Source organism: Pieris rapae, chromosome 22 (genome assembly GCF_905147795.1).
Source record: "Pieris rapae chromosome 22, ilPieRapa1.1, whole genome shotgun sequence".
NCBI lineage: Eukaryota > Metazoa > Arthropoda > Insecta > Lepidoptera > Pieridae > Pieris > Pieris rapae.
Genome location: NC_059530.1, coordinates 6,956,651 through 6,978,821, shown reverse-complemented (window position 1 = coordinate 6,978,821; position 22,171 = coordinate 6,956,651). Strand labels below are relative to the sequence as shown.

General features: G+C 31.9%; 1 protein-coding gene across 3 annotated transcripts; it reads right to left on the bottom strand.

Annotated features, from left to right (window-relative positions):
* Positions 1–279: 279 nt before the first annotated feature.
* Positions 280–21,341, bottom strand: LOC110992884 (proton channel OtopLc). Of its 3 annotated transcripts, none has more exons than XM_022258868.2 (14): positions 21,266–21,341; positions 16,403–16,503; positions 12,254–12,415; positions 11,590–11,751; positions 9,907–10,021; positions 9,135–9,237; positions 6,947–7,057; positions 5,538–5,980; positions 4,927–5,023; positions 3,757–3,929; positions 3,051–3,165; positions 2,558–2,712; positions 1,540–1,686; positions 280–492 (listed from the first exon to the last, which is right to left on the bottom strand). In XM_022258868.2, the coding sequence occupies exons 2-14, from the start codon at positions 16,501–16,503 to the stop codon at positions 319–321; spliced, it is 2,058 nt and encodes a 685-aa protein (XP_022114560.2). In that variant the 5' UTR covers positions 21,266–21,341; the 3' UTR covers positions 280–318. The 3 variants fall into 3 exon arrangements, with proteins under 3 accessions (XP_022114560.2, XP_022114559.2, XP_045489164.1); XM_022258867.2 differs by lacking the exon at positions 21,266–21,341 and adding an exon at positions 16,912–17,109; XM_045633208.1 differs by lacking the exon at positions 21,266–21,341 and adding an exon at positions 16,994–17,108.
* Positions 21,342–22,171: the final 830 nt, after the last annotated feature.

Below are 22,171 nucleotides of genomic sequence, written 5' to 3'. Positions count from 1 at the left end.
ACTTTACAGAAAATTACCTAAAAATAATTAAAAATTGTATCACTAGCTATCAATAAAAGCAATGTTATTAGTAGTTGAAGCCTCCTCGATCTACAAAATTCCTTTAATTGTTAAGGATTTAGGCGTAAAAGTGTAACAAACGTTTTTCATATTTACTATTACTATTTTACACAGTGATTATAATTATCATGGTTTCCCTTTGTGTCCATATATTTTACAAACTGTGAAATTTATGTTAAATAGGCCGCATTTTGTCTTTCTTTTGTATTGAGACACAAATGACAAATTGTAAGAAATTTTTATTATTCCAAGAAATATTTAAACATTTAAAAATAGAGGTTTATTTTTGAAGCTATTCTTCCATATTTCGAAGAGGCATATCGTTGAGTGGAATCTGTAGAATATGGCTAGTGGCATAGAGACATGTGTGATGATGGTCCAAGCCCAGGGTCCGTAGAATTCTAGATGAGCTGGTCTGAACTCGGCGCGATTCTGTAAAATATTTACTTGGGTTAAAATTACTTATCATTGAATGAATACTAGATATATGTATATACCTATCCATAACATTTTTTATGTAAGTGTGACAGATACTATCAAGGTAGGCAGCGCGCAGAACAACACTACAAGATCGAAAATAATTTTCAATGTTGTAATTTCTTACTGAAGACAGTTCCTGTATATCCATACTCAAGCAGCAGACTGTATATATGTACTAGAATGAGCAGATCAAAGTGTATATGTGTATTAAAATAAATAAACATACTAAAACGTATCTACGATGGATATATAAAATATATTATGAATTCTTTTGAAACTTTGTTTTCTTTTCTAGTTTTGTTATTTGATATTGATAGATATTAGTAATGTAATTGTAAAATTAAACCTGCAAAAGTATAGCAATATTTATTGTAAATATTTATTTTATTTTCATTTACTATATTTTTGCTCTAAAACATTTTGTTAAAATAAGGACAGTCAGATACTTATGAAATTTTTTTAAAGAAAGGATATATACGCGTGAAAATGACTTGAGAACCTGGCGTCAAAACAGATTCATGCAACTTATAACAATCGAGTAGCGCGCGATATCGCACCCAACTTACGAAGGGACTCTTTGAATTGAAGAAAGAACTACATAATATATAATTATGTAGAAAAAAAAATTAACACAACAAGTTTTCTAAAACGACTCGGCAAAAGGTCCACTGAGTCATTTGTCATCACAGTTTTATTGTAAATCCGACACAACTGTTAACACTAAACGATGACACAAATTTGAAAATAAACTGTGTATGAAATAACGGCCTTAGGGTCTGTTTCACAATGTATGGATAATGTACCAAATAGATATGCCGCACATAAATTATTCGGAAGATAAAAGTTTCGAATAAATGTGTCTCTTACATCGCGTTTCATGACGAATAGCACTATCTGACAGTCGTGAAACGCAACGCAAACGTATTAAATAGCTTATTTGGAACTTATGTAGAAATTTTCCGTACATTGTGAAACAATCCCTTAATTTTATCAACAAACCTTTTCCAATGTATTGATTGTCCACATCGCCATATTAGCAACTAGAAGGAACGTGACAAGCTGTCTGCCAGGTTTGTTTCTGCGTTGTTCCGAGGTATTACTTCGACGCCACCATGCGTCAATTATAAATAGAGATTGTAGGGTTGTCTGAAAATATTTATTAATTAACACTTCGTTGCATTACAATAATCGAACATAATTAAATGAAAAGGAATGAATCTGGCGGCCTTATCCAGGCAACCACTGTGAAAAAAATATGCATAAATTGCATAAGGTAGACAAGTGCAAAATACATATAAGATACATATAGTTATTAAGAAGAAAAAAAATAAACTAAACTGATACATGAAAAACAAATAGTATAAAGTGCACATAAATCATTATAACTTATCTTAAGATCAGTCTCACGTCAGTTAGTACGAAAGTTAGGGTTACGATGTGGACAGGCAATGTTTGGACAGTGGGGAATTAAACGAAGATAGAAAATGAGCTAAGCGCATAGAGACAGGAAGTGAATTCTATACCCTGACTTCAGAGACCTTCAGAGATTCGTCAATAAGAGTTATGTGAAGGGATTTCAAGGAAATAGTTTTCAGAACAGCGTAATATATAGTTATTGCCATGGTCGCTCAAAAATTACTTCCTGTATTCATGTGTTTCTCTGCTTACCAACCCGAAATAATCACTTCTTTGGCGATAATCGTTTGAACACTAACCAAAGTAGAAAATTAAATATTTCATATAATCTGTACATTATTCAATTGTGTATAATGTTAACATATAAAAATAAAATTAAAGAATTCGATGTAAGGTATAATTAATTCATAATAGGGTTTAAATAATTGTTATTAAATCACACATATATCTTCCTTTTTTGAAGATATATGACTTAAGTACTTTGTGAAATCGGTATTTACTGACATGCGAAATAAAAATTATTATATATATATATATATATATAATACTTTTTATGCCAAGTCTCAATTACTGTGCGCTTCTTATAAAAGTTGTAATATACCTGGTTTAAAGAAAGAAACTCCGAGAAGAATCCAGTGAGTCCGGAGCTATTTTTTTTATCCATGGTGTGGTGACAGCCAATCAAACTGAACATACAGTAGACAAACATTCCCGACTGTGCCAAAATCAGAAGGGATGTGTCTAAGCCGAGAACCGCTGAAATATACAAAAAGGCTATATAGTGAGGGCATATTTTTGGGTATATTTATAATTTATAGATAAGAGATCAGGCTTCAGGTGAATTTAGCTAAAAGGTAATCAACCTGATTCTTAAATATTTTATTGATCATCATCATCATTAAAGTGCGCTGGGCCTGGTTTCATATGCTGGCTACTCCTTTTTCGAGATGTCACAGAATAAATTTAGTATTTAGCTAATTTATATTAAATATTAAGCAAATAAATCAACTATTATTAACAACTCATAAACAAGACTGGGACAAAATTAATAAAAATTTTGGCAATGTTTAAATATACGTATAGAAAATATATACCTTGTGATTTTCGTTTGTATGGTAAAGCCCTCATTTGTTTTAGAGCGATGACTGTCGCCAAAATTGAGAGCGTGTACAGAATCAACTCGCAAATGTTTACTTCGAATATGGCGTCCTGTGGAAAAATACTTCTGAAAATTGTTTTCGGAAAATGTTGCTTTCTTATTCCTATATGAGTTACATTCTAAATTTGCAAGATCACATGCTTGTATTCCGAGGAACAGGATTGTTTATATTTAACTGTTATAAGTTTTTTTAATAGTTAGGCAACCGAGATTACATAAGCCCAAAAACTGCAGCATATTTGATGAGCATACTTTTTTTAAAACAATTGAAAGTTACATCTCCCAAATAGATCAAAAACCTCACAATTACTGTTTAAGTAGGGCCTGGATATCCTGTTATGCCGGGTTTTAACCATCGTTAACTATCATATATAAAACTTTTACTTTTTTCTTTGACAAGCGGCCTGTCCTTGGTGTTATTTATATTTTAAGAATAAGTATTACTATATACGACAAGTATTGAAAATTTGAAAAAAAATTTAAATGTGTCAGTTGTTCTTCAGTTTATTCGTTACAAACATATAAAATTATATTTGCATTTTACTAACAGAAATAACGTATTATTTTTCCTCCTAATACATTAGAATTATACATTAGTGTCGGACCAGACAGACCTCACACAAATATTAAAATATACTTACATTAACGGTATCACTGTTATTAGCCAAAACAAAAAACATGATCAAAGATATGATTGTCAAGACGATAACAAGAATGCCAGCGAAGAGTCCTCTATGAGCGTGAGAACAGTCTACTGAGAAATTATGGAGTGCATTCCTGCTTCCATGTGGTGAACTGACACCAAGCATCCCAGCTAAAAAAATAAGAATCATACATTTTCCAGCGCGTTATTACAGCGTCTAACAATAGAACTGAGATAACTTTTGCTAAGTTTTAGTTTAGTTTAGTTTGCACTAAGTTACGTATCTAACTCTCACTCTCATCTCAAAAATGTTATGAAAGTAAGAAGGAGTCAAACTCCCTCATTTTTCTAGTTCTACTGCAGGTCATGAGGCGTTTATTTAGAATCTCGGATGAGACTATTGGAAGTTTACACGAGAAACTTTCCCTCTAAGTATGGAATGTGTGTGTAATACTGGTGTCATCAGACAATGTGATAATATCTTATCATATTTGTACACTCGGACCTCCGATAGGGAATTGGGCATGACCGCGTGATTGTGTAAATAGATCTCTTGAGCTGGTACTACTCATGCTGCTAATGCCATTGCCCCAAGTCGGTGAAGATTACAGCAAGGAGTATCTAAGGCATTCTTCCCGCAGCCTGATTGAATCTTGATTTAGCCTAATTTAAATTTACAATATTCAGGAACCAACAACAGAGCTGGTGTGGGTTGTGATGCGGTTGAAAAAGCTAAAGCCTGCAAATACAAGGGGTCTAGGCTCTGAATATGATTTTGTCCCATTCGGTGTCGAGACCCTTGGTCCGTGGGGACTGGGGTCCTAGCGCGATGAGGCTTTTTAGGGAATCAAAACGGTTATCAAAACGGTTAGTCGACATCACAGGAGAACGAAGAGCTGGCAGCTACCTCGCACAAAGAATTAGTCTAGCTATTCAAAGGGGGAACGCTGCCAGTATCTTCGGAACCGTGCCTGAAGGGACTCCTTTTAATAATATTTTTTAATTACTATATATTACATTTACTATTAAAGTGTATTTAGTCACTTTCATATTAAAAAACAAATTTCGAAATTTACGTTAAAACTTAAATAAGAAATATAGTTTAAAATCTCTGCTGTTGTCAAAAGTTAATAAAGAATGCACAAAATATTTTGTTTCCGATAATTACCAAACTGTTGTAAAATTTTCTCGGGTGTAACGGAATTGTTTCGCGACTTTTTTCCATAATTGCTTTTCTTTTCAAAATCTTCCGGCGTGCTCTTTACCTAAAAATAAATCAATATATAAGATATAGGCAACATATGATATTTTTATTTAATTATTTTTTATATATTGAAAATCCCGTTCGTTAATAAAAGAAAAAAAAAATAGAAATTATTCGTTTTTACAACAAACTCCTAAGCGAAATTGGAGAATTATCAGTAAATAAATTCAAATATCTCGTTAAAAGTAAATTAATCAATAAAGCAAATTTCAAAATGTGACGAATAGTTAAATAATTACATGGGATGGATTTTTTTCAATTTGACCAATCAATGTAACATCTTTTCTGTTGACGTTCATAAGTGTACTGTTTACCATTTAACCAAAATAACTATATGAATAATATACGTATACTCAAATCAAATCTAAATACGTTGATTAAGTTTAGATGCGTATGGGACATGCATCATGCATGCATGAATGCCAAGATTGTTTACAAAATTCGCGAGAGCAAGACTACGCCACACTAAATTTGAATTGTATAAATATCAACAATGTATAGTAAAAAGCAATCACCTCTTTCCACATTTCATATAAAATAACAGCGCAAATGAGGGAATATTCAATCGTGCAAGGAAATAGGAATGGGGAAGCGTTTTGTACCAACGCTCCCATAATATTAGATCTCCGGCATGCCGTTTCTGTTATATTTTCCGCGCTATTCTTCGATAGAGAGCTCTCTAGATGATGCATTTCGTGCTTCGTCTCCGCAACAAGTACGTACAGCCATTCGCAGAGGTTCATAGCTATCATGTGCATAAAACCGAATCTCTGAATCAATTTATTGCTGCCGGACTCTATGTCTTTGTTGGTGAAGAATATGAACTGCATTTGCGCGAGGGTCAGAGCCATACGAAGTGCTGGAGTCATAGCCGAGAGAACAGAACGGCAACCGTGTGATATTTCGAAGTATTCGCCGAGTTCTAAGCCGCTGTATACCATTGACCCAATGCCGAACGCTGAAACATAATTATAAATGTAGAAATCATTAATTTAATTAAAATGATTAATACTATTGGGCCGTAGGGTTCAAGTGCACAGGGTCTAATTGATGATTTAATTTGGGGTCTAGTAGATAGTACGTAGAACGGACAAGTATCGCAATGCCGCGAGGAATGCTGCCAGGAAGGAACAGGAGCCATTTTTTTAAATTTTCTATTTATCAACTCATTATTATAAATAGTGTATATTTATGTTATGGAATTAATTATAAAATCTCGGAGATATTTTATATTGGTGTTTGAGTGCTAAATGTTAGTCGTTTATAATTTATCACCATTTTTATACATAGGTAAATATATTATTTTATTATCTTATAATTTGACTTATTAAATCCTATATCGTAAATACCGTGCAGGTTTGTATTTATATGTGGTATCATGGCTGGTATAATAAACAGAATTATATAAATAATTAATATTGGTTTTTCATACAATTGACAGTTCAAAATTTACAAACGGTCATGTAAACATTATCTTAATTATTCAAGTATTGTCTTTTATTAACATAACTTTTACACATTTAATAAAACACTTTTTTACGGATTATAGTTATGTATTATTGTATTGTTATTGTTATTGTCGTGGTCACCGTGACCACGCACGCTAAAAAGCACGCAAACGTCGGTTTAAATTTAAAATTATGTCCAAATAATTATAAGTTTAAATACAATAATACATAACTATAATCCGTAAAAAAGTGTTTTATTAATTATTCAAGACACTTTCAGGTTATTTTGTGCGCGAGAGCTGATTCTTAGGGTACAATCCTAAGTCTAGATTTATCGTTAACCAAATATTATGATTATGATTCGATATTGTAATATAAGGATTATCTTTGTGCTGTCTGCTATTATCATTGGTTATAAATTTTATTACTCGTTTCTGGTGACGTGGCTAATGAATAAATTAAGTCTATATGCTTACCAATAGCTCCCAATCGCAAATAGAAGCTGCCATATCGGGTTATTACTTCTTTCTGTTTAACCTTCTCGTTTGGAGTGGCTTTACCATTCCTCTCATCCTTTTCTACCACACCTGAAAGAAAGATAGTGATTACTGTTTTTTAGTGAATACCTGCCTAACAATGCTTTTGTACTACCATATGTGGCCGTTTGTTAATTGTAGTTCGATCCCTGTACTAATGGTCTATGTGCGCATTTAATATTCGCTCAAACGCTGAACGAAAACATCGTAAGGAAACCGGCGCTATCAGCATTAAATTATAGAATCTGAGGCATTGTTCCAATTCGACATTATTACTTTTTATGCGTACAAGGCTACACTGTAACCGTGTCCTGCCACGGGCGATCGCTGGTGGCGCCGTGGGGTTTCAGTGGGTTTGCACAGTATCACATAACCCTCCAACACGAGGCAGTCGTGCCATAGTAAGTTATGGGTAACGCACAAACGAAAAAAAAAGAAATATATTATTCGAAGGGTATATGACCTCCTTTTTAAGTAAAACTTCTTTAGGCGCATGAGGGTAAAATTTTTACTATAGACTAGGGAGATAGCGATTGAGAGCAATTGAGAGAGACTGAGAAAGGGAGATCGATAAAAAACACACGCTATTGGTTGATGTATTCGTTTAGTAGTTATATATTAGAACTATTCATTTATTTATGTTATCATTAGCACGTATACAATGTGTAAAAAGTTTGAATAAAAATATATGGAGTGATCATATACTGGTACATGATCATCTATTGGGGCTTTTACCTTAGTAATAATTCATTCACAAAGCAGTTTCACTTCTAACATGTGTACTTTGTACGCACGCACTTTTTTTTGGTGGGTTTCAAGTTTGGCTTTTATTCCCCGTTGATTGCGCTCAAAAAGAAATACTGTATAGCAGTACCCAAAGCATGAATTTGAGAAATCACCTTAAACATTTGTCCATCTCTGCTCAGTCTTTAAATATATATGAGCCTACAGTCGTGTGCTACCAGCGTTAATGAAAGCGGGGACCACCATTTAATTTAATGACAATTCAAATGGCAGAACGCTAGTTGGATACATAAGATGGCATTCTTGGCTGAAGCAATTATGCAAAAGAGATGTGTTTTTAATGTCGCATTTTGTTACGCAAATTACGGCTAATTGCGCTTAAGATTTTTGTTATATTTTGTAAATTGTAATAAATTTTGTTTCTTTATTGACAATTTAACTTTATTTAGGATGCTGACTGACAGGCAATCGTTTAATTATTAATTGTATCTTAGTTTTTCAAGTTGCGAGTCTCTTGTTATATGTGTTATTTGTGCAATAAAATCTATAAATAATGGTTGTCAATAATAAATATTGATACCAAGTTTAAATCCCGTGCGAACACTTCCATATCAGTAAAGAGCCAAAAACATCAGGACCAGTCAGCCCATTTAAATCTATTTTCTTATATTTTTTCTATGCTAGAAGGTAATTAGCCTGTCAAACATGCCAGTTTCCTCACGACTAATTTTTTTACTGATGTGACGTCACGAAGATGTGCAGCGTTTATGTCATAGACAACGGAGAGAGCGAGTGAGAGAGAGAAAGGGAGATCGATAAAAAATATCCGCTATTGGTTGATGTTCTCATAATAAATAATATTAATATTCATTTAGTAGCCTAACGCCTTCCTGCAGTAAACGCAGATTTTGTATTTATTTATACTGTCATTAACACGTATACAGTGTGTTAACAGTGTGAATTTAGACATACAAATACATTGAGTGATCATATACTGGTACATCATCGTCTATTGATGCTTTTACCTTAGTAATAACTTACTAAGAAGTTTCACTGCTGACATGTTTACTTTGTAGGTACACATTTTTTTATTAATTCACTTCCCTAACACGGAAGAAACTTAATAATAGAGATATAGACTATTCTATGGGATACAAGCAAAGCTAAAACCATTGGGGATCTCGTGTCAACTTTTTGGGTCTAAAGCATCCGGTTTCCTCATTATGTTTTCCTTCACCGTTCGCTATATTAAACGCGCATAGAAATGTTCATTGGTGCACAGCCAGGGATCGAACCTACGACCTGAGGAAGTCGCACGTTAACACTAGGCCTACTGTTTGAAAAGTTATTTTATTTTATTTTTATTTATATAAAATAATATTACCGTGATCATGAATTATCATCGTTACGGCCTTCTGACGCATCAGGTTCACATATTGGAATATCACGAACAGTAACGATACTAAATACAAGTATAAATAGAATCCCTGTAAAAGAAATATTATGTTATTAGCATATTATATATATTTTAATATCTGTCTGTATCATTTATGGTTTTGAAGCAAGGTTTTAAGTAATTTCGTGACTCATTGTATTAAGTTCGGTTTTGTATGCGCTGATCAGTTACTCATGATAAATATTTAGTAAGAGAGACGCGTGTTGCGCTCCCATACAGAGAAACCATGCCCCAAAAGCATACTTATAGTTATGCTTAAAAGGAGTTTTAAGGATATCCATGGCACTAAATCACCTGCATCATGAGCACACCCCACACACACACCCTCACAATCATACTCTCACCTTTACACTATCACACAATACAGCCATATAAGGTATTACTTAGAATTGAATAAGATTTTATTTAAGAGTCTTTTCCTTCTGTAATATTTGAATAATATTCCCAAGGCGTAAAAGAAAGCCAAGAAAAAAAATGTGCCGCAATTTTAAAGAATGTATGTACAAGAAATTTAAAAAAAGAATGGCCACCCGTGCGAAGCAAAGACGGGCCGCTAGTTGTATATATGTTAGCTGTACAAAATAAATAAATGACTCAACAAATAGTAGTTAAAAACATATATGTTACCCTTATTAGAATGCGTTGTTTATATTAAATATGTGGAAGTTCTGACCTAGTATTTAATAAGATGCATCTTTACCTGGTAGTACGCGTCTGGGACGCCATTTGCAATAACTTCAGTAACGGGAAATGCTAGACCGAGAACAACTAATAACTTCGCATAGAGTGCGGAGAGTGCTTTGCTTAACGCTTCACTAGAACAAAATATTCAAATATTATATTGAAGGAATAAATAACGACACTGTGATGTTCTGTTACGCACTGTGATTGTTGTGTATCATAAGATACAGGTATCACTTATACCACGAATCCAGGCATCCCTACTCATCGGCAAACAAGGTAGAGGGTGTAGGCCGAGAGAAAAATGCGGCGTAAAAACTCTCAGTACTATTTTAAAAAAGCAAATCATCAAACAACACTTATTTTAAAACAAATATCGCAAAATAATTAGAAGAAGCCTGTCTGGCACAAGTGCCAGGCCCTTTTGTCAACTAGATAATAATCGTTAAGTTTAAAGTAAGCCTTTTTACACAGATTTTTTGTAATAGAACCTGTTCTGTAGGGCAAACAGGCAGGCTCACCTGATGTTAAGTGATACCGCCGCCCATGGACACTCTCAATGCCAGAGGGCTCGTGAGTGCGTTGCTGGCCTTTTAAGAATTGGTAGGCTCTTCTCTTGAAGAACCCTAAGTCGAATTGGATCGGTAATACTTCAGTGGGCAGCTGCTTCCACACAGTGGTGGTGCGCGGCAAAAACTGCCTTAATAACGCGCAACGTCAAGGCGATACGGGTGGAATTTCGTATTCTTTAGCATTTCTTAAATTTATTAAAAGATTTTTAACGAGAAACTTCCTGAATACAATCACTACTGGAACATGTTAATGTAATTTGTTTTAAAATTATTGAAGTTTTCGCTAGTCCATTATATAGTCAAAACAGAATATAATGTCACCGAAAAAAGATATATATTCGACGAAATTATATTGCAAATAGTGAATTGATTATTGACGTCCCGGTTTTATCTTATAGACACAGACTGATAAAATTCACGTTTTAATTAAAATAATATAATGTACAATGGGTCAACTGTCAACAAACGTACATCCAAAAGCAAGTCTTTTGGCCAGTAAAATATATTTAACAGTTCTTTGAAATTACTTGTAATAATTATTACTGCCATCACTACAGGGATTTCATAAATAACATTTTATATAATAATGGGACAAGATTGTGGTGATATTTTAAATGACTAGACTATATGACGTTTTCATAAATTAATTGTGGCGAGGAAGAGAGACATGTGAATAAATTAGAGATAAAGTACTAGAAATAATGACATTGACTGAATGTAATCTAATGTAATCGGAGGACTCGAATAAATTATTGCTTTTCTTATTTTGGTATAGATAAAATTACAATGCAGTTACTTATCATAATTAATATACATATTGTATTTATTTATATTCAAAGTATATTTCTTTTTTGACGTTCATAAGTGTACACGAATGAATGATTTTTAATTTTATTTATATACAAAATCAGATAAAAAAAAGTTTTCAGTAGTGTCATGAAAACATAAATTGCACATTGTAAAACGTATCTAAACACAGAAGCTATTAATGATATACAAGACAACAAAAGACAACATTGATGATTATACGTGAAAAATTATATGTTTTTATTTTTTAATATTTATATTTATTAGGATCATAAAAAATATAATATTACATCTTAAATAAAAAAAAATCAAAATAAACTTACTGTCCTAATATTTCTGCAGCGGACGGTGGGTGGTCGTGTGTGGATGCCATTGAGTTCCGTGAATGAGGTTGCAGCTCTGACAGGAACCGCCGTTGTGTCGCGGCACATAATGCTAGCGCTTGTGACGGTCTCCTGAATGCTGCTATTATAGCAGACGGACGCCTATAACGGATAAAAATTTCTGAAGTCACACTGTAATTTACGAAAAATAATTAAATTTTTGTCTGCAACATGATTGGTAGGATCATTTTAACTGAAATTATATGGAAGCGACAAGAAAAACTATTAAAAAACAGTCACTTTTTATCATTTACTCACGCAGGATTTTTTTTAAACAGGCCTACATCTTAAAAATGGAGGCTAAGTTTTAATTAACATTCACTAGTGTGTGTATTTATTTCGCCAAACATTAATTATATAAAAAGAACAATTATATGAAAGATATAGGCAAAGATGGACAAAGGTTCAAACATTAACTAAAGCCAAAAATCAATAAAATTATTAAATTATTTAAATTAATTAATTCTAATTAGGCTCTCTTGTGTATTGGTGTGAATATGTATGTGAGTAGTGCTCATAATGCAGGTTATGTAAGTCTATGAATTTCCTTAATACTCTTCATAATTTTCAGGTCATTAGACTCGTCAGTGTCCTAGATTCGTACCTTGTATTAAGATTTGCCGCTAATTTTATATCAGCATCACTAGACATTCTTCGACTGTTTGGTTGTGAATGGGAGCTTTGGATAAGTGGTTCCACGGCTGGACCCACTACTGCGTGTGTACGCTCCCTGAGTCTTGCCACGTCAGAGTATGATGATTCGTCACTGAAAAAGATAAAAAAATTACCTACGTGCAAACAATGTACTGCTTCTAGTGAATTTTGGTCTTACTAATATTGTTGTAGGGTTGATAATAGCTGAACAATAAAGACAAAAATACAATATGGTAAAAGTAAGCCTAGGCCACACAACTTAGTAAGTATACTTTACAACTGCAAGTACATAAGAAGAGGTCAATACAAACAATGTGACACGAGACATACAATATACACAGTTTCATTATATATAAACTGGTTTTAATACAAAATTATGCGTGGAACAGTTATAGAAAGAAGTGCTTAATGGTGCTCCAAACAACAAAAGCTAAGTTCTTAACCTAGTGAATTTTAACTCCTCTGAAACGGATTAACTGATTTTAATGTATTTTTTTGTGTAGATTCAAGATCTTAATACCCTAAATGATAATCGTGGCCCAGCGCAATTCTTTTATTAAAAAAATATTCATATAACTTAACTTTATGGTGTCAGTATAATATGTTTATGTTTAAAGATCTTTATTTCTCATTACAAAAAATATTTTATAATAAGTTTCTCATGTAAATACATGAGAAACTTAATGTATATAACTTATGTATATACACGACCGAGATCCACGTCGCCATTAGCCATCTCAATTTTAGTCAACTATGTTCACTCTAACTTGCATCTTTAATGCCTTTTCGAATTTGTAACGTGTATAACCTATAAAAGTTTAAAGTTCTATATATAATTATTAAGATGAATTATAACACGAATTATCATACGACGTGTTTACTTGATTCCCATTATGAAATTGTGAACATTATATCCACATACTTGATTAGCACTGTAATAACATTTACATATCAATAAATTTCCTGGTTAGCTAGTAATGTGAAACTATTTTAAATAAATGTTGATTTTTATAGCATAACAAACCAACAGCTCGCATTAACTCGCACAAAGGAGTCTATCAAATGTCATAAATATTTCCGTAGCGCTGTGCACCGAAATCTACACATTCACATTTTCCATAACGTATTCAATTTTGTGTATTCGATTTTCTATGAAAGCATCTGTATTGTTATAAAATTTACCCTTTTATTGTCCATGAAGAATCTAAACGTTTTAATAAAAATAAAAAAGTATTTATTCATGTTAAGTACATTTTCATTCCTAGGTGTAAGATTTGGGTGAAAAGTAAAGTAAGTAAAAAATACCTGTGTCGGGGTACCCAGCTCTTCCATTAACAAACTTAATTCTAAATTAAGATTAAATTATTCTTTCTTTATTCAAAGGGGGAACGCTGCTAGTATCTTCGGAACCTTGCCTAAAGGGACTCCTTTTAATAATATTTTTTAATAATTAAATTTTAAGGTTAGTTATTAGATATATTTTTAGTTTGTAATTGTATATTAATATAATTTTTTTCATTGTTTCCATGTTTTAAGAAATAAATAAAAATTATAATGTATCACCCATTCTAAATTAATTAAAATAATAACATTAATTATTTATTTTTGCCTTATATATTAACCCTAATTTATTTATTTTTCAACTCTTATCTACACGCCTGAGTGCATGAGTAATTATGTGGTAATATAAAGGTTTAATATACATATAAACTTTTTAGCTAGGTTTTCTCATTCGTTCGATAATCAATGCTATTTTTTAAATTCCGTCTGGTATTAGAGATAGACATAACATTTATTACTAACAAAACACACACACAGAAACACACAAAATAACAATAATCTAAGAACGAATAATTTCTTTTTTAACACCGACATAATATCGATTGTTTTTGACAAAAATTCAAATTACGGGTAGACATTAACATTTATGGGGATGAAAAACGTATGTCCGATTCGCGACCTAGCCGATATGAACAGAAAATCTTAGGAAAATCGGTCGAGCAATTTCGAAGGATTTCAATTACAAACACCGTGACCGTTGTAGTATTATTATTTTTATATTACATTTTGCGAGTAAAAATAAATAAGAAAATATTGGTTTAAAGTATACAGTATCGAGTAGAAAATCTTTAAAATCTTTTCCAGGAAATATCCCTCAAAGCCACACTGGCTTTCTGCATCCATTGAATATAATATATGGTTATATAATTCAATAGTCTGTCAAATTTGAATCAAATTTAATTTTTGATGACATTTTAAAGCAACGTGATTTAAAAACAATATATTGAAATATAAATTTGAAACACAAAATTAATAGACATTGCATATTTCTGTAAGAACAGTGTTGGTCTCAGCGTACGACCCACATTCCTAAGGTCGCAGTTTCAATCCCCGGCTGTGCACCAACGTATTCTAAGTGCGCATTTAAGACTTAAGTGACAGATACAGAAATCTAAGGCCTAGACCTAAAAAGATTAATTATTTTTCGTCTCTGCCACAATGGGGCATGGTGCTGACACATAATAATGTTTTGTTAACGTTATGTCCAAATATGTTTTTGAGGCAAACAGGCAGGAGGCTCACCTGATATTAAGTGATACCGCCGCCCATGGACACTCAATGCCAAAGGGGTCAGAATATCCCGTACCCAAAATTCGCTTGTGAAGTTTTACGTAATATTAATTACTTAATATAAGTTTCTGGACCTCACAATCTACAAATATACTCAATGTTTGATACATGAGGTGAGGTGGAAGGGGGTTCTAACACAGCCAAACACTAACCTATACATTTGGTTAAGTTCAATTTAAAATGAATTTTTAATTAAACGTTACTCGTACGTTCGTAATTTTATAGCGAATTAATCTTGCATTATTTAATGCAAACGATATGCGTGCATTTGATCTTCTATAATCTGCGGCCCTGGTACAAAAGATGTTTCAAAGAAACTTTAATTAAGTTTCCATCGCTTTAAGATAAAACCTTTTGTAATATGTTTGTTGTTAGTGCGACACAAATGTAGTTTTATAATTCAGTAACTCTTAATAAAAAAATAAATCAGTTTAATTCCACTACAACTTTAGCACATTGTTTCTTTCTGTCAAATGGTGTCTATTTTGCGAGGAAAAGAGACAGATGAGTAAGTTGAAACCAAGCGATTAGAGCAATTTAAGTTGAGGAAGAATTCTTGAAACTCAATAAGATTTCGCCTACATTATGTTCTATAAATAAACAATGTTACTTAATTTGTATTTCAATCTCAGTTTTAATTTTTTTTAATAATGACGTTGCCTGATACACGATTCAGAATTTCCATGATTTATTGGTTTTTAACCAGAGGTACTGGTTACAATTACTAGTATAGTACATCTTTCTTTTGCCTCTTGCCATATTGATATTTGGTTGTTGCGTGTACAATAAAATGATAATTAACTAATAATAGTAGGTATATATATTTACTGAATTCTTGAATATTATTACTAATTAGTATTATATATATTATTAAATATATATAATACTAATTAGACTATAAACTTGTAAATCTTACGCTACCATACTTGCATTTACCTTTTTGAATCAATGTCTTATTCTGAACATTTAAAGGCCTTAATTTAAGAGATACTGAGAGTATGTATTGAATGCTTAATTTAGTAATATAGGTTTTAAAAGGGGAACCTTATTTTCATTGTGTTAAAGAACCTCTTTGGTAAGCCACTTTCAACCTGCTGCTAAATTTGATTCAAAAATGATAAAAATTGCATAAGGTTGAATGAATCCTTATTTAAACATTTTTATTCCATTTTTAAATAAAATAAATAAATGCATCTATTCGATTTTTAAATACCGGACATAAAAACGTCTTATTCCATTTTTAAATAAAATAAATAAATGCATCTATTCGATTTTTAAATACCGGACATAAAAACGTCTTATTCCATTTTTAAATAAAATAAATAAATGTATCTATTCGATTTTTAAATAACGGACATAAAAACGTCTTATTCCATTTTTAAATAAAATAAATATTTGTATCTATTCGATTTTTAAATAACGGGCATAAAAACGTCTTATTCGATTTTTAAATAACATATAAAAATACCTGTCATTGTCGTTCTCCTCGTGTACAGTGTCCATGTCGGTCACAGTGATCGTCGGTCGCGATTCGCTCTGATCGCCGAGTGAGCGCTTACTTGGACTCATCTGCGAAACATATACGTTTAACTAAAAGGCCGAATTAATAAACAATAGATGCTATTATTCATAATGTTTTCGGTTGCGGGACAATATGACAAACATTATTTAAATCTATTATCTTTTAAATAGCTTTTAGCATTTTCAAAGACAAACGTATACTTTATTTTAGATATAAGTAGCCTATATGTTTTGTATTCATTAAATAGTCATCCAAATCTATCCACACACACTAAATTAAACACAAAATCGTTGATTTTTTTAATATAAAATAAAACACAAAACACTTAAAAAAATCAAATTTATTTATTGATATAGGTAACACAATGTACACTTATGAAAAATAAAGTTTAATTTAAAAGCGAAAGAATATTGTAACGTGAAAATATTAAATAATTCCTAACAATAAATAGATACCTGTCTATTAAGTGTTTGTTAGATTTTTTCCTGCAATATTTTTTCATTGCCCTAATCTCCAACGAGATACAGAAGCGTTCACCGTTCGTAATTGAATTGGCAGAGCACATTCAAACTGCTTGAAATGTGTTTTTTACATTTTCCGGACGCGCCCAGTGTCGTGTCGGCAATAAAGGCGCGTTCAAACTGATCTTGTTTAAGAGGCTGTCAACTAATCTGCTAGTGCTAATCCAACGTCAACATATCAGTGATATCTTATCAGACATTATATTTGCATTTTAAAACTATGACATTCATCCTGCAGTAAGTTAGCGGCTTTTTTATCTTATACATACATATCTATATACATTAAGTGATTAGTGTTCATATTGTGGTTTCCAAGTTAAATCCGTAAATGAAAAAAATAATATATAAAATTGTATGTTTGTTTGAATCTCGTTTTGGCTTTTGTGTGTTTTATTAATTTATGTTTAGATATTGTATAATACATATAAATAAGCTGTAGGAGTAATTATAAGCATATAAATAAATAAATATACACAAGAAAGAAACAATATTCTGCTCGAAATGTAAAGTAAACCCTTATTGTATTCTGTCCCACGGGAAAAAATTTAATTATAATGGACTAATATAGTAATATATTTACCCATAAATAAATTTCCAAGGTTTAAAAGACACTAGCAAATCTTTTTGATAGTTTAAAAAAATATTACTCCAATTCCTGCGCGGGAATAGAAATGTGACGGATTTTAATTCCATTTATATTTTAAATTATCTAATAAACGAAAATATAAAAATACGAATATATATATGCAAAATAAGCAAAACCAATAAAAGCATTTACATCTATAGAAGCCTTAATAGACAAAACAAAACAAACCAAAAGATTTACGTGAAAATTATAATTTTTAAATGTTTATTCTAATAGAGACAGAGATTAAAGAGTAAGTTTGTTTGCGTTGCGTCCGCCAGGCGGTCCGCTAAGGTTGTTAGGTTCTTGAATAAGTTTCTGAATTAAGAGAACTGAAAGTTTTCTCATCTCGAGATTACGGCAAAGTGTTTACCGTTTGGCTGTAGGATGCGGCGACGCGACACCCTCTTTAGTCATGTCTACCAACATTGTTCAAGATATCTATAATTATTTTTAAAACTAAAATGTATTTTATATTGCTTAGTCTGTGGACAACACTTGTCCTTTGTCTTCTGTCTTGTTCTCGTTTTTATTATATTTCGCATAGGTCTGTTTCAATATTCAAATTTTGAATTGTATCTGCTACGAGCCGTCGTTTTTTATAAAGAGAGCACATTTGACAGCTTTGCTTTTTTAGACTGTATTTTGATAGTCTGTGAACGTATGTCAGTTTTTTCGCGTAACACATCCTATGTCCAAATTACAAATGTAGCAATAGTTTGTTTTAACATTCAATTTCATTATTAATTAATTTAGAGGAAAAAGTCCATGCCCAAATTATTATACAAAACACGAATATTGTTGAAACATTTGTAAGAATGTCAAAACTAATAGTTCTCGTGCTATCGCAATTTAAAAATAATTAACATACACAAAATGATTATTAAAAATTGTAATAGAAGCATGTTACACTGTATTATACATTTCTCTTATTACAGGTACGTTAGATTTGAAGGACAAAACATGTTTAACTACGCAAATACCAAATTAATATACGTAATAGAAACGTCTGACAATTAAAGTCTTATGAACACAACATCGATAGAAGGGCTCATCCCTACACATTCTCAGTATTTTCATAAAATATTTGCTCGAATGTATCGCACCTGATGCTCTGTCGCTGCACTTACTGTGATTCACGTAAACAAAAAGCCGCTAACAAATATTTAAGTTAGCGATATGTCACAGATATTTTAAGATAAGGTATCGAACGACTACTCGAAATGGATTTTGATATGTTTCTATTTTTGCTATTGACGCTGTAATAAAGTTAGCGACATCATAACTGCATTCAAAATATAATTCTTTAAATTGTACTGATGTCGTAACTTTATGTGGAGCACGTCAGACAAACACACATATATACAAACCAATATACTATAAGGCTGCGAACTAACTAAAAATATTTAATAGCGTAGATATAATAGTGAATTACCCGTATCACCTCCACAAGTGATTTTATTACAAGGTGCTATTTCATTGTTTGAATCTTTACGTGAAGATACATGATAATCTCAGCGGTAAGAAGGATTGTTAATCGCTGGATTTGTCTGTTGTTTATAGCAGGAAATTATTTCACAGCTAGTGCCCGTTTTTGTTCGCGTTTTTTCGAACATAGATCATTTTAATCATATGCAGTGATGTTGATGAACGCTTAGGCTATGGAATTCAATTCCTGTCCCTACTCCGATTGCTCCTTCTCTATCTTCCTTTAAATCTCTAGTGTACATACAAATATACACATATATTATAATATATGTATATATACTTTTCTACAATAAAATCTAAAATTGGAAATGTATTATATTATATACTTATTACATATAAAATGTATGTTCACCTTAATTATCATATATTAGAATTTAGAATAGATTGCTTTTAATATATACTGTAGAAACAGTATATATTTTTATATTGTAAATAAATAATTTATAAAGAAGATTTGTTAAAATATCTATAACTGGTTTCATCATGATTTTTTTACACGCAAATTCTACGTAGAATAGTTTTAGTGTGTCGTGATCGCTCTTAATTTGCACCTGTTATCACTAACGTGCTATCCATGTTAACATTATTTTATTGCTTTTATGACAGGTAAATGGAAGTTGTATGTTGCTGCATTTTCAACATATAATAATTTATTGAACAAGTATATCGAAAATTATGAACAATGGCAGATCGATTAGGGTATCAAAATGCAAAGTGCAACCAGGGATAGTAGTCGCCCTTTAGCTCGGTGGGGTAACGAGCTAAAACAATTTGGTGGAGAAGATTAGCTGAATCATCAAGATGGAACAATGGTCATTGGAAAACAATAACATAATTTATTTATAAATATTTCGGTATACATTTTTTGCAGTGTGAATACTGTTTAAAAATTGGATTATTTAAGGAATGAATAAAGATTAGTTAATATTATCGAAAATTTTATCGATTAAGATTGCTGAAGATTCTGTCTCATAAGCCTATGAGATAACATATTTAGTTTAGGTATAATAATATATATGTTATTGTTTGTGTATTTGTGTATTGTTCGATATAGATCAAGATGTAAAGTAACAATCTAATGTTTTAAAATTAATTTTATATAATATACACAATAAAATCATAGTATGTTACATTAGAAAACCGCTGTGGTTTGTTAAAATGCAGCCCTAGCAATCTTGTCTAGGAATACGACAAATGCGTGTGTCATCCTAAAATTCTAAATAAAATCTAAAATTACGACTAAACATATTTTGTATTGATTTCTTTTAGATTTTGAGTTTAGATGCGTCATGCTTATGAATGTCAAAAACGTAATTATCCACTGTAAATTTTTCATAATAAATTGATCAGTTTTTAAATATATAAGGAATTATTTTTTTAATTTTATTTTTTATTGCTAACTAAAACAGAAAATATGTAATGCTGTTGTGTTATCAAGACAAGTTATCAATGATTTTGCTACTCTGGTCTGTTTTTGGGCCAAATCCTGACTTGATAATACAGACATACAAACATAACAATAATATAACAACATCACTTATAATGTTGTTCCTTAGGATGTTTCAACGGGTTCGCATTGAGTTCGATTTTCCGGGGTTCGTAAGCCTAACCTAAAAAGGGCACTTTTTGTATATAACAAGGGGCAAACGGGCAGTAGGCTCATCTGATGTTAAGTGTTAGACTTTGCTAAAAGGCTCGCAATTGCGTTGACGGCCTTTTTAGAGTATGCTCTCTTCTTGCAGGTCAGTTCATCACAAATTAAACTTTAAAAACAATTATTGTTATGGTTTGAAATTGTGCGCACTTTTCAATGAGAAATATCAGGATTTCAAAATAAAAAAAAATCAATAATATCTTTATTAAGTAATAAGTAAATAGTCTTAAAATCTACATTTTAGTACATCCCTTTTAAATTCGAAAGTGTTAGGGATGAACGCTCTTTCCTATATGTTGATACTTAATCTAGTTTACAAAATTCTTAAAAAGCAAAAAAAAGTACTAAAATGGGAAATCAATTAAGTAACATATTTAAAAACCCAATATCTGGGGAATGTTGATATTAAATCGTAATAACTAAACAACTAGGGTAGATAAAAATTGAACAGAAAGGATTTGAACAACAGTTAGACAGCGTTCTCTCTATAGAATTGTGTAGGTACCGAAAAAAAACCTTACCTTTTCGTCTGGCTCCTTAAACCAGGACACAAGAAATAAGTACACTCAGATGATCACAACACAGAACTACCGGTTTTTGGGACAAACATCGCGTCAACATAAGCGCTAATTATATGAACAATTTCTGCCGCACGATTTTAAATTAAATGATTTGCTAACATTGTTGTTTCAATAGTTTCCTACAATATACATTTTCATTCTTAATTGTTATATCTAAATGTGGGTTTCATGGTTTTTTAAAATGTTATTTTTAACAAAAACTTTTTGGCAAAAAACGAGCAGTGTTGGACTAGTAGGCTTCAGCGTAGGCTTCAGCGTGTGACTCTCATACCAGAGGTCGTAGGTTCGATCCCCGGCCGTGCACCAATGGACTTTCTTTCTATGTGCGCATTTATTCGAATAGTGAAGGAAAACATCGTGAGGAAACCGACATGTCTTAGATCCAAAAAGTCGACGGTGTGTGTCAGGAACTGGAGGCTGATCAACTACTTGCCTATTTAGATTTTAAAATGATCATGAAACAGATTCAGAAATCTGAGGCCAAGACCTAAAAAGATTGTAGTGCCACTGATTTTGTAACAAAAACTTTTTATAAAACTAATTCAAGTACGAGTGGACGTGGTTACTGACCACAAGTAGCACCCGTTCACGAGTATGATGTATGGCCAAACATCGGCCCTCTCGCCATATTTTAGAGAGAGATAACCCGACGCATGGACGCCGCCACAAGCAATGATATGTAAGTGAGCATGACGATCCTTGAAATGTGGACTTGGCTACACAAGAAAATAGTAATAGTACTAATTATACTGAAATAATTTGATACATTTAAAAAAGGCGTAATGTCGACGATCGCCCCATACTCTGAAAATATCTCTTTATACTGAAGCAATTCTGTAAATAAAC

Coding starts and splice junctions, on each gene's coding strand:
- LOC110992884 (XM_022258868.2), bottom strand. CDS start 16,503: ATGAGTCCAAGTAAGCGCTCACTCGGCGATCAGAGCGAATCGCGACCG. Junction 11,752..12,253: donor GCGGCAAATCTTAATACAAG/GTACGAATCTAG, acceptor TATCCGTTATAG/GCGTCCGTCTGCTATAATAG. Junction 10,022..11,589: donor GCTGCAGAAATATTAGGACA/GTAAGTTTATTT, acceptor ATTTTGTTCTAG/TGAAGCGTTAAGCAAAGCAC.